The sequence below is a fragment of the Urocitellus parryii genome, chromosome 1 (assembly GCF_045843805.1).
Source record: "Urocitellus parryii isolate mUroPar1 chromosome 1, mUroPar1.hap1, whole genome shotgun sequence".
Classification (NCBI taxonomy): domain Eukaryota; kingdom Metazoa; phylum Chordata; class Mammalia; order Rodentia; family Sciuridae; genus Urocitellus; species Urocitellus parryii.
In genome coordinates, this window is record NC_135531.1 from 269,068,270 (window position 1) to 269,081,032 (window position 12,763).

At 44.3% G+C, this 12,763-nt stretch overlaps 1 protein-coding gene across 1 annotated transcript in view; it reads left to right on the forward strand.

Moving 5' to 3' along the window:
• Sgpp2 (sphingosine-1-phosphate phosphatase 2) overlaps window positions 1-12,763 on the forward strand; it is a 111,335-nt gene that overhangs the window by 45,455 nt on the left and 53,117 nt on the right. The window contains exon 3 of the mRNA XM_026390424.1: window positions 3,479-3,625. Within this exon, the coding sequence (XP_026246209.1) occupies window positions 3,479-3,625 (147 nt within the window). The remainder of the gene's footprint in view (window positions 1-3,478; window positions 3,626-12,763) is intronic.

Here is a 12,763-nt window from a genome sequence, read left to right on the forward strand (position 1 = left end):
GCCAGCAAATACATGAAAAAAAATGTTCAATATGTTTAGCAATTAAGGAAATACAAATCAAAACTACACAGAGATTTCATCTCTCTCAGGTTAGAATGGAGTCATCAAAAATACAAACAATAATAAATTTGGGAGGATGTAGAGAAAAAGGAAGACTTTCACATTGTTGGTGGGATTGTAAATTAGTACAGCCACTGTGGAAATCAGTACGTAGGTTCCTAAAAGACTAGGAATGGAACCACCAGATGACCTAGCTATACCACTCCCTCGGTGTTTACCCTAAAGGGTTGGTCATCATACTCCCGTGATGCATGCATCATGTTTATAGCAGCACAATTCACCACAGCCAAACTATAAAATCAGTGTAGGTGTCTGTCAATGGATGAATGGATACAGAAAAGGGGGTGTGTGTACAATAGAGTTTTATTCCGCCATAAATAATAATAAAGTTATGTCATTTGCAGGAAAATAGTTGGAAGTTGAGAAACTTACATTAAGTGAAATAAGCCAAACTCAGAAAATTAGGAGTCATATGTTTTCTGTCATATAAGGAAGACAGAGAAGAAAAGGGAAAAGAAAGTTGTGGGGAACAGGGGTCTCATGAAAATTGAAGAGAGATCAGCAGAGGAGAGGAAAGTAACCATTGGGAGGGTCGGGGTTGGGAAAGGTAAATACTGGGAAACATTATTGACTAAATTATATTGTTGTATTATGCACATGCACAAATACAGAACAGTGAGTTCCTCCACTGTGTGCAATTATAATGCCTCAATAAAATATGAGAATAAGTAAATTTGAACCAACCCCTGGACTAGAATATAAGTATGTACATTCTATCTCTCTCTATAGATACACATATACATATATATGTATGTATACACACACACACACGCACTCACATATATATACAAATGGCCAACAAATACATGAAAAAAGTTTAACATCTTTAGCAATTAAGGAAATACAAATAATACATATACACACACACACACACACACACATACATATATTTAAATCTCTGAAAGAGAATTCCTGAGAGATTATAAAAAATCATGTCTAAAGATACTAATTAGTACTATGAGAGAGTAAAGCAGCTGCTGAACTTGGTCTCAATCATCTCTAGAGGAGGGAAATTATTGTCATTGAGCTTTTATGATGTCACATAACACTCAGATACCATGAAATGACACTGAGGAAGGATTTGACCTTTGTTAGAATTTGGCAAAATTTTTCCTTGTAAATCTTCAAAGCAGGACAGATTACCAGGTGTACTTGGTAGCTGGGGGATAAAATATGTAACCTCTATGTAAAAAGGGGCTCTTGGCAGGGTTTTGTCAAGGTCAGGCCAGTTGGGTGTATGTTTATAAAACAGAACCCTCTAGAGGGAGAGAGGCATTTGTCACTATGTATTTGTTACAATCCCTGGTTCTTGTTTTGCAATTCCGGCCGTATTTTAGCCCTTCTTTGTTGGATTCAATTTGTGCATTATTATCCCTATTTAGGGTTGATCTATTGCTATTATCTCTAATCTGAACTCATTTCAGAGAACATTTTGTTCCCAATGAGAGACACACACCCCCGCCCCCTTATAACTTGTGCTCACACTGACAGGTAACTGTTGGGGGCGGGACGGGGGGGGTGAGCATGCTACTTGGCTGGAGGCTGAAATTCTCAAATGCACCATGACAGGTTTAGAGGAATCCAGATCCATTTCTGGAGCACAGGACAGTGTCGACCTTCCCCTGCACCTCAGGGCTCTCTGTAGGGGAGACAGAGAAGCTGGAATACAGTCAGGAACCTCTTAGGGAGAAAAAGGAGAGGAATGCAGACTTGGTAGGCAGCCAGTAGGATTGAGAACAGTCATATCCTGGCAATTTCCAGGGGCATTTTTTTTTCCCCAGCACTGGGATTGAACCTGGAGTCTCTCTACCACTCAACTACTTCCCCAGCCTCTTTTTATTTAAGGCAGGGTTACTAAGTTTCCCAGGCTGGCCTGGAATTTGTCATCCTCCTGCCTCAGCCTCCAGAGTACCTGGGATTCCAGGTGTGCACCACCACACCTAGCCAAGGTCATCTTTTTTCATCTCTCAAATATAATAGTACTGTTGGCATTTTTCAAGGGCTCAAACACAATATTGGTCTTCTCAATTTTTATTGCCTCATAGTACAGATGCCCCACACCAGATAAGAACTTGGATTGCCCCTGTCCGTTCTGAATATTCTTAGCACCCAGCACAGGTGCTAAAAATCCAGACCCACAAGGTCTTTCCCAAGTCGCCCTGCCGCAGCGCTGTTTCTTTTCCTCTCCCCACTTCCAGTGTTGGATTTCACTTTGATTTGGTTTTTACAAAGCACCTGGCTGTGTATGTCGGCTCTCAGTAGCACTAAAATTCTACTCTTCGGATTTGTTCAACAGGGTCGCGATTTAACATAACTATCTTATAAAAGTCTTCACCAGTTTTAAATAGATTGCTTATTCCTGTTTTAACTCTAAGTCTTCCCACCCACACCCACCCCTTACAGGGCAAGAGGGAAGGAAGATACAATACAAATGAGTGTGTGTCAACAGACCCCGTGTGTTGCAGTGTTTCTCACAACATTGCTGGGCTGGGTTGTCTCTTTTAGTCCCATTTAAAAGGTGAACTAAAGTTCAGAAGCAAGTGATTTTTCTCCAGCCTGTGTATTAGATATGTATTGCTGCTGTAGCAAGTTGCCACCAACTTAGTGAATAAAACAACACGAATTTATTCTCTTTAAAGTTCTGGAAGTCAGAAGCATAAAATGGATTTATTTGGCTAAAATTGAGGTGAAATCAGGGCTGCTTTCCTTGGTAAGACCCAAGGGGAGAGTCAGTTTCTTTGCTTTTTGAAGCTTTGAGGGACCACTTGCACTCCTTGACCCAGGATCCCTTCCTCCGTCGTTAACACCAGCAGTGTTGTATCTTCAAATGGCTCTTGACACTGTCATTTCTGCCTCCTTCTTCCACCTTATTAAGGATCTTTGTGATTTCATTGAGCCCCCAGATATTCATGATCTCTGAATCTCAAAGTCATCAATTTAATGATATTTTCAAAGTCCCTTTTCCTGGGTGAGGGGTGGTACATTCACAGGTTCTCAGGGTTAGGGTATGCACGTGTTTGCATTCTGCCCACCACAGTCAGGAACCCATCTGGTGCCCAAACACAGATGACTACCCCCAAGCTCCAGGCCTTCTGTATACACACAAACAAGACCAGGCTTTTCTGAGTCTTCTCCTGGTCCTTCTGTCTTTGATGTCACTCACGTAGGTTGATGAAGAACTAATGTCTTGTATGTTTGTGTGGACAAACTGGGATCCACAGGTGTTTAATGGCAATGCAGACACCAAGGACACCACAATGACATGACCAGAGAGGAGCAGCACCTTGGAGACCAAGGCCGGCTGATGGTGACATGAACTCACACTCTTCCAACTTCTCTCTTCTAGGCTTATGTACAGAAGTACATCGTGAAGAACTACTTCTACTATTACCTCTTCCGATTTTCGGCTGCTTTGGGTCAAGAAGTGTTCTACATCACGTTTCTTCCATTCACACACTGGAATATTGATCCTTACTTATCCAGAAGACTGGTCATGATATGGGTTGTAAGTACTATTCGTGGTAGTATTCTGGGGATGGAACCCAGGGTCTCATGCATGCTGGGCAACCACTCTACTACTGAGCTATGTCCCTCACCCATAAGTAGTATTATTACTTATTAATCACTGTGACTTCTAAGATAACCGTCTGCTTTCATTATTCAAGTACTTTGCATATATGACCTTTATCCCCTCCCCCCAGTACTGAAGACCAAACCCAGAGACACTCACCACTGAACTACATCTCGAGCCCCTTTTATTTTTTGAGACAGCATCTTTCTAAGTTGTTCCAGCTGGCCTTGAATGTGCTCTCCTCCTACCCCAGCCTCCCGAGCAGCTGGTATTACAGGTGTGCACCACTGCACCTAGCTTGCCCAAATGTTCTTTATATTTTTTATTTCTTCCTGACCTTTTAGAGTATAATTTTGTTGTCTAATTTGGAGAAAGCAAATCTAAGAGCAACTTGTTTTGTTTGTAGAAACAAAATTAACCAAGTGATTTCATGCACTTTGATGTCTACCTCCCCACAGTTAAATAAAACTAGAAGGGAAAAGTGATGAGCCCAGAATAAAGGACCTTTCTAAGAACTCACAGTGGGTACGGAATGCACCCTCCTAAGAGGCATTTTAAAAAATAAAAATGAACACAGATTGCAAGAACTAAACAACAAACAACAAAAAAGAGGCACTTTAGTAAAATTTGAACAAACTCTAGAATTAGAAGCTGTTGACTGACAACTCCAGGCAGTAGTCCGCTGCTAGCCTCCAATGCAGAGGCCAAACAGGCAAGGCAAGTGTCTTCCTAGAGGGAACTTCTAGGGCAATGGGGCTGCTGCCATGCACAAACCCTATGGCAGGTCCAGGAAAGGGGTGGACCTGTCATCTAAGTTCATTCAGAACCCATTGAGTTCTGATGTTTTTGTAGGGGGATGGAACCCAGGGTCTCTTGTATGCTAGGTAAGTACTCTGTCACTGAGCCACATCCCCAATTCCTTTTATTTTCATTTTGAGACTGGGTCTTACTAGGTTGCCCAGGCTGGCCTCAAACTTGCCATGCTTCTGCTCAGCCTCCAGATTGGCTGAGATTGCAGGTGATGCCACCCGCCTGTCTGAGTTCTGGTTGCTGTTTAACTAGTGGATTGTGGGTAGTATGAGGCGACAAGGCACACTACAGACGCACAGGCTTTGGAGTCCAGCAGGTCTGCCATCAGATGCAGTTAGGTCATATCTGTGTCCCCTTGTCCTGAGCCTTACCATCCTGCTCTGTCAAAGGGAGTTAGCAATGTACCTTGTGAAGGTGCCGGGAGCGCACTGAGCTCAGGCCTGCCATGCGGGAGCAGTTACAAGCTGCTATTTGTGCAGGAAAACACAGTGACTAGTCCCAGAAGGCAAAGGAGTCAACCATCAACTAATTCTGGGGTCCAAGTTTGCTTAGCTGGCAGAGGAAGCTTTAGTGGGTTCCCTGACTCAAGATTATGCCCCCAGAAGAAGATTAGACTTAACTGGGTGTACAGGAGATGCTATGTAAACTACAAATGACTTCCCACTCTGGGCTTTTTCTCCTTTGTAGAACAAGTAGAGTGGACTTGATCAAGGACATAAATTAAAGTGTTCTGGGGACAAGAGAAGAAAAACTGTCCTCCTGGGGCAGGGGTGAGGGTTGTGGAGGGTGGTCCTCTGTGTGAGTCATTCACCCCATGGCCACCTGGGGGCACTAGGGAGCAGAAGCTCCTGGGCTCCACCTGTGGCTGCCAGGAGACAGGAGTTGCTGGATCCTTCTGTTTTTCCTCAGATGTCTCCCATTCTCAGTGTAGGCTTACATTTTTAAAGCATGCCAACTAAACAAAGAATTCTCAAAGACCAAATGCAGAAACCCTGTTGTGAAGCCTCTCCATCTACGGGACCCCTCAGTTGGACACTTCTGATCATTTGTACCCACATTCTTCCTCTTTTATCCTTTTCTCTCTAAAACTACAGGCCACTCCTTCCTTCCCTCATCCCTGCTTCTTGCCTGGCCACGAGCTATAGCTTTTGAATTCTAAAAGTATGACCAAAGAATCTGCGATAGCACATGCGTCTTAGCAGGTCATGGAGGGGACTTTGGTCCAGATGCCCCTCACCCCTTCTGAAGCCCCCTTCTGGGTCTGCCAGAGAACTGAGTTTTGGGTAAGAGACAGAAGAAGCAGCGAGCCTTTCTTCTATCTTTAAGATCTGCAAACCCATGGAAAAACCCTTGATGCTTGAATTTTGTTTATTTTTCTGGCATGCACACACATACACACACACACACACACACACACACACACACACACTTTTTTTTTCCCAAAATTTCATAGTGTTGAAGTGGGGCAGATGCTATAGATACCTCTAATAACCCAGCAACATCTTGTCAAGTGTGTGGTCAGTTCACTGGCGTCTATTTCCCCCACTGAGGGTGGAAACACTGTCCCCAAGGGGCCGGGAGGCCTTCAGACTTGATGGGAGGCCGTGGTTGGGCTCGGGTTGTCATTGCTAGTGGATATTTTACACTTTGGACTCCTCATGTCAAAGTGGTCAGTGTGTTTCTTGAGACAGAATGACTCAGTTATCTGTCAGAAAGGAGGAGTCAAAATCTTTGTCAGAGAAAGGTAGGTGCAACCTTTGAGTCAGCACATTGTCCTGAGGCCGGCCTCCTGTTACCTGATGTTTTAAGTGGGTGTGTGACCTAGTCCACGGACATCCGTGGTGAAAGTTCTATCATGACTCTGTGTGGTCAGCTAGATGTCACAGCAAAGTGGAGAAAGGAGGGGAAATCTCTGTGATTGGGGATTGGGGGTGTAGGGTGGAGCCAGGTGAGGTTTTCTTGAACTTGAGCCAACCAGGGAAGTCAGCTTCCTGCTGTGGCATCCTCTTTCATGTAAGGGACTTTCATTCCTAAATTAGTGACAGCCTCTTCAAGGAGTAGAGGAATGTCAATTCCTTAGGGGAGAACTTCATGTTTTGTAACATCTCATCCAAAATGCCCTGGAAGGCAGCTGCTCGTTCAGGAGCGCCAGACCAAACTGTCTGTTAATTCAGTCACTGTCTCCTGCTTTTAAAAATTATTTGTTCCATTAGAGGTGACTCATACTGTCTGAAGTAGCTTAGCATAATTTATGGTTGTGTTAACTGCTGTCTTCACAATCATAATTGTTCTGGCCTCCTATTATGCATCCTTTATTTTCAGCATCATTTGTCTTATTTGAATTTCATTCAATAAGTAAGTATCATTTTATAGATTGGGACACTAATACTTCAAATAACAGAAAATCATATATAAATATATAATATATGTAAGAATATGAAGGTGATACATATATATTTGAATTTATATATGTAAGTATATATAAAGGTGATATTTTATATATATATATGTACGTATGTATATATATGTGTGTATATATATTATAGCTCTCTCACTGTAATAGTGCTTTACATATTTTACCTCACTGAATCCTACCAGCAATCCTGAGAAATAGTTCTTAACAGCCCATTTTAGAGGTCATGAAATTGAAATAAAGTAAGGATAAGTTAGTTACTTGCCCAGGATTGAACTGGTTTAAATGGCAAAGTGGGTTTGATCCTGCCCTGGGCCTCCTCAGCCTCATAGGGACCCCATTTTTTCCCCCTAACACAAGTAAGCGTTCAAAGTGAAGAGCATTCTCTGTCTTTTCTTTTTTAAGATGTTCATGCTTTGGGGCTTGATGGGTTAAAACAACTCACCTCTTCCCTTGCTTTGGTTGTGTTTATGGCACAACCCTGGGTTCCACTCAGGTGTCTTTTGTGTGCCTTCCTTGATAAGCCAGATGCATTTCAGCCCAGGACATTTGGACAAGCTTTTGTTCAATTAGCTGAAAGACATCCGTCAAGTCATTCTGAGTCCTGTCTGGACTCAAAAGAACCTCAGACATCAGGACAGGAAAAGCCCTTGAGTGAGTCACCTGGTGAGAATTCCCAGAAGGACAAGTAGATGGGGCTTCAGAAGATGAGTCTTGGCTGAGCTCTTGACTTCGATTCTGGCTTGGCGACAGTCCCACCACAAAAGGAAAAGGAAAAAGAAAGGGCTTCCCGCTAAACTGATGCACCCTGAAAAGGTCAGAGGCGATTCCCTTGGAACTGGATGGTGCCCAACTTTGTAACACGAAGCAGTCTCGCTCGCCGTTTGCCAAATACAGTTATTCTCTATTTTGTAAAATATTGATGACACAATTGATCTTTGAGGTTTGGGAGTCTTTCCTCTGTTCTTATCCTATTTTACTTATTTATATTCTGCCTCTTTTCACAGACATTTCATAGCATTCGTGATGAGATATAAGGAAAAAAATAGGATAAGTAGATCAAAATCAAAATACAGTTGTTTAATAAAAGATTAAACCCCAGACTCACATTAAATAGAGCATGCTGAGGGTAGTGCATGCCTGTAATCCTAGAGACTTGGGAGGCTGCAGCAGGAGGATCACAAGTTTAAGGCCAGCCTGGGCAACTTAGACCTTCAGTGACTTAGTGATACCCCTTCTCAAAGTTAAAAAAAAGACTGGGGATACAGCTCAGTAGTAAAACACCTCTGGGTTCAATCCCTAGTACTAAAAAGGAAAAAAAAAACAAAACTGCATGCTGGTACAAGGGTGAGCCACATATAAGTCTTTGAACTTTGTCTTGACCAGCCCAAAGTGAAGTTACATTATCTTTTAGGAAATAAATGATAAGCCAGTTCCTAAAAGATTGACCACGGATAGGATTGATATAATTGTTAAGGCTTGTGGTACATATTGCTTGGTTATGTTTTTAGGAAAATTATTTGGCATCAATACCCCCTGGTCATCTGTGTGAGAGTACACATTTTTACTCCTTCTTCTGAGCTTTCTATATTCTCATTTTATTTATATATTTTTGGAACTAGAGATTGAACCCAGGGGTGCTCTGTCACTGAGCTATGTCCCCAGCTCTTTTTTATTTCGCTTTAAGACAGGTCTTGCTAAGTTGCCCAGGCTGGCCTCAAACTTGTGATCCTCCTGCCTCAGCCTCATGAGTTGCTGCATATTTTTCTGATTATGTTGAAGGTCCTGGTTGTTTCTGAGAGTTTCTAGGCAGTGCAAATCTCTTTTCTAATAATTCATGGCCTTGGATTATCTCCCTGATGGGAAGCACGGAGTGTCTGTGATGGAGTGGTGCTTTAGTCAGTTGTTTTGCTGCTGTGACTAAAATCCCTGACAAGAACAATTTTAGGAGAGGAAAAGTTTATTTAGGGGCTCATGGTTTCAGAGGTCCCAGTCCATAGACAGCCGGCTCCTAGGGACTTGAGGTGAGGCGGAACATCATGGCGGAGGAGTGTGGCAGAGGGAAGTGGCTCACATGATGATCACAAAGCAGAGAGACTCTCCACTGATCAGATACAAAAATATACCCCAAAGCCACACACCTCCGATGCCCACCTCCTCCAGCCACACCCTACCTGCCTTCAGTCACCACTCAGTTAATTCCTGACAGGGGATTAATTCACTGATTGGCTGAATGGTCTCATGGCCCAATCATTTCTCCTCTGAAACTTCTTGCATTAACTAACACCTGGGCTTATTTATGGTGGAAACCTCACATCCAAACTATAACAGATGGACATGGGGTTGCTCCCACCTCCATCAGCAGCTTTGAGGTTGTGGTCCAAAAAGATGCCCTGTGCTGATGTAGTGTGTTGTAGTTTCCAGAAATATAAGCCACCCAAACTTATTCAAGATGGGGAGAGGGGGAACGATTCATCCTAAGTTTATGGGGAATCCAAGAAGCAGAAACTCACAGGAACAGATACCAGTGAATGGTTTGGTTGGTTCGATGTTCCCACATCGACTCCTCAGGTCTTTTTGTCTCCTGTGATCAGCTGGTAACTTCTGCCTTTTAATTCAGATTTCCAGTCAATCTGATGCAGTGTGTTATGTAGCAAGGTCTTACCATCCATCCATCTCTGCCCAGTCATAACTTGGCTCTACTTGGTGCAAACAGGGGTGCTGGGGATGGGGATAGGTGACAAACCAGGGCCATATCACTGTGGTCCAGGTTCTGGAGGCTGGTAACACGGCCATGAGTGTTTATCATAAGGGCTACACGACACTTCAAAGAGTGTGGAGGAAGAATGAAAAGAGCCAAAATTGGGTAGGATGACATTTTAAAAGAAAAAAAAAAAGAGAGAGAGAGAGAGAGATTTCATCTCTTATGTAGACCAAGTACTAATGTGGCCTGACTTATTGTCTCTTGCGTTGTGAATCTCCTCAATATCAGACAGTGTGTTTGAAATGCATACCAAACCTATTGCTAAATAATTGCTAGATCAGCTGCTATTTGTATTCAACACAATGAAAAAATAATTTTATTTATTTATTTATTTTGGGTCCTAGTGATTGAACCCAGGAGCACTTTACCACAGAACTACATCCCCAGCCCTTTTTATTTATTATTTTGAGACAGGGTCTCGCTAAGTCATTTAAGACCTCACAAAGTTGCTGAGGCTGACCTCAAACTTGTAATCCTTCTGCCTCAGTCTCCAGAGTCACTGGGATTCAGGCATGACCTCACCATGTCTGGCTCTCAAAAAAGTACTTTTAAAAGAAAAGGCTTCATTGTTTGGTAAATATAAATTCCATTTCTTTTTTCTTTCTTTCTTTTCTTTTTTTTTTTTTTTTTTTTTTTGTAGCTGCAAGGTCCTGGTGATAAAGAGGCCCTTCCAGTCCCATTCTTCCAAGATAAATTAATTTAGATTGGAGAACTCCAGTTTAAATGATGGGTTCCCCCAACCCTTTATTTATTTATTTTTGTACCTGTAGTATAAAGCAGACCTAAAACTGTCATTCATTGAATCATTCAATCATTCATTAATTCATTTGGTTGAACCCAGGGTCACTCTATCACTAAGCTCATCCTCAGCCCTTTTATTTTCTATTTTGAGATAAAGTCTCTCTAAGTTGCCCAGGCTGGCCTCGGACTTGCCATCTCTTGCCTCAGCCTCTGGAGCCTCTGGGGTTACAAGCACCATCCTGCTTGGCTAAACTTCACACTTAAATTGTGCCTATGAGCTAGATAGTGTCTAACTGCTGTAGTTTGGGGTATCATTTTATAGAACAGTCCCATAAATTGGTTAAGAAGTAAACTTTGTGGTTACATGTCTAGATGGAGCATGCCCTTTGGATGTGGGCAGGCTGCCACCAGGTTGTCTCACAGGGGAGTTTGTCACTTGGTTAGGGAGGTGAGGGGGAAAGTCTGCCCTGTGCCTGTAGTTCACACCCCATAGACAGGGGGTCAATTTCAGTGCCAGAAGATAGCTTTAAATATGATGATCTCTTAATCCTCTGTTGAAACCACCACCACCAGTCCCTTCAAAAGATTGCCCTGCTCCTTAAGTTGGTTCTTGCTTGAGATTAATGAGTCTTTAAGCAGAGGGACAATGGCCAGATTGTAACCCTCTCTAGCCTGCAGTGAATGGAATGGAATTAGGTGTCAGAGATTCTGCCTGGTCCCTCTGAAGTCGAATCTGTAATTTAGCCTTAGTTAAAGATTAAGCAAAGGTCTCATAGGGCTGTCATGCTAGCTGTATTGGGTTGGTTTTGAAGCACAGTCAGCAAAAATGTATTGGTTTTAGTGTAGATTTGTAAAAGCCTTAAAACTGGACACAGGAACAAATACATTTGGACCTCTCATCATCGTCATTGTCTGAAAAATGATTCCGATGTTTCTCTTTTAATGATGGTGGCCGGGGAATGTGCCACCTCTTCCCTCCTGCTCCCCCTCTCACGCTGTCCCTTCCCAGCGCTTCTAAGACTGGGATGCTGGGATCCAGCAGAGCTGCCGCGCCCAGAAAGGGGCCATCGCCCCACACAATCTCAATCTTCAGGTCTTGGAGGCCTTTCTTTCAGGTGACATTTTCAAATGACAACAACTCTCTCTCTTTAAAGAAACAACCAATTCCATCGTGATGCCGCACTCCTGTGGGTCGGGGGGGGGGGGGCTGTGGTCCTCACAGCAGCTGTTTTACAGAGCTACGTGCCAAGCATCCCATTTCACAGATGAGAAAACCGACACCCAAAGAGATCAAGTGACTTTCCCAAGGAGGCACCACCAGTGAGGATGGCAGGTAGGGGCAGGCCTGGCTCTGTTCCTTTCCACCACACTGTGATGCCTCCAATGGCTCAACTTGACTTCTTCCATCACAAGTGTCATAGTCTCATGGCAAGGGCCCCTAGGAATGGCCACCATGTGGCACAGACTTCCTCCCTCCAGCTCTCTGTTCTGAGTTCCCTGTGAGTCTTGTTGGACAGCGTGTCCCAAGTTTCTGGTGCTTTAGTGGGAAAACCAGAGCACCCCAGGGACCCAGCAGGACGGCCAAGGGCTGAAGAAGGCTGCCTGCTGGCGGACCCCAGGGTTTCTCCTTCCTGGCCCCAAGCTCCACTTCCTTGTCCAGATTTGCAAAGGAGCCGAGTGAAAGAGGAAAAGAGTGGCCCTTTCGTCCCTAGAGGGGTTCTAGAGTGAGGACAGGGCATTCTTCTTGTCAGCGTACCTCTGACCTCTGGGCTTCCCTGCCTGCACCCTGTCCAGCCTCAGTGAGTAACAAGGGCCTCAGGTTCTGGAAGGGAGGGACAGGCTTCCTGGTTCAGGGCTCTGAGAGGTCACAATGTGCTGTGGCTCTGGAAGTTTCTGAGAACCGCAAGGCGAACCTGGCCTCACCTACCTGAAGGCGGCCACCTGGCCTCTTCCTCCCCTCTCACCCACGCAGGCAGATCTTCCCAGGGGGAACCTCTTGTGGGAGAGCTGGGAGACAGCGGGGTGCCCTCTTTAGCAGGAACCTTGATTCCTGTCCTTAGAGCCCAGCGCCACCACTTGCCAGCCAGGCCCTGCCATCTGTGGGTGTACACCACAGCAGGGAGGTGCTGTGTCTGCAGTGGCCCTTGGCCAGCTGAGGGCGAATCCGGGACACTGAGGCTTCCTGACTCTGGCTCTGGGAGCACTGGCCCTCCCTTGGCAGACATTTTGGTCCCTGGTGATCCTGACCACCTCCTGCTGTCTGAGGCTCAGTCTCACAGCTCTTTCTTCTCTAGGCTGAGGCTAGCTCAGGTCCTTCCTTCCTTCCTTCCTTCCTTCCTTCCTT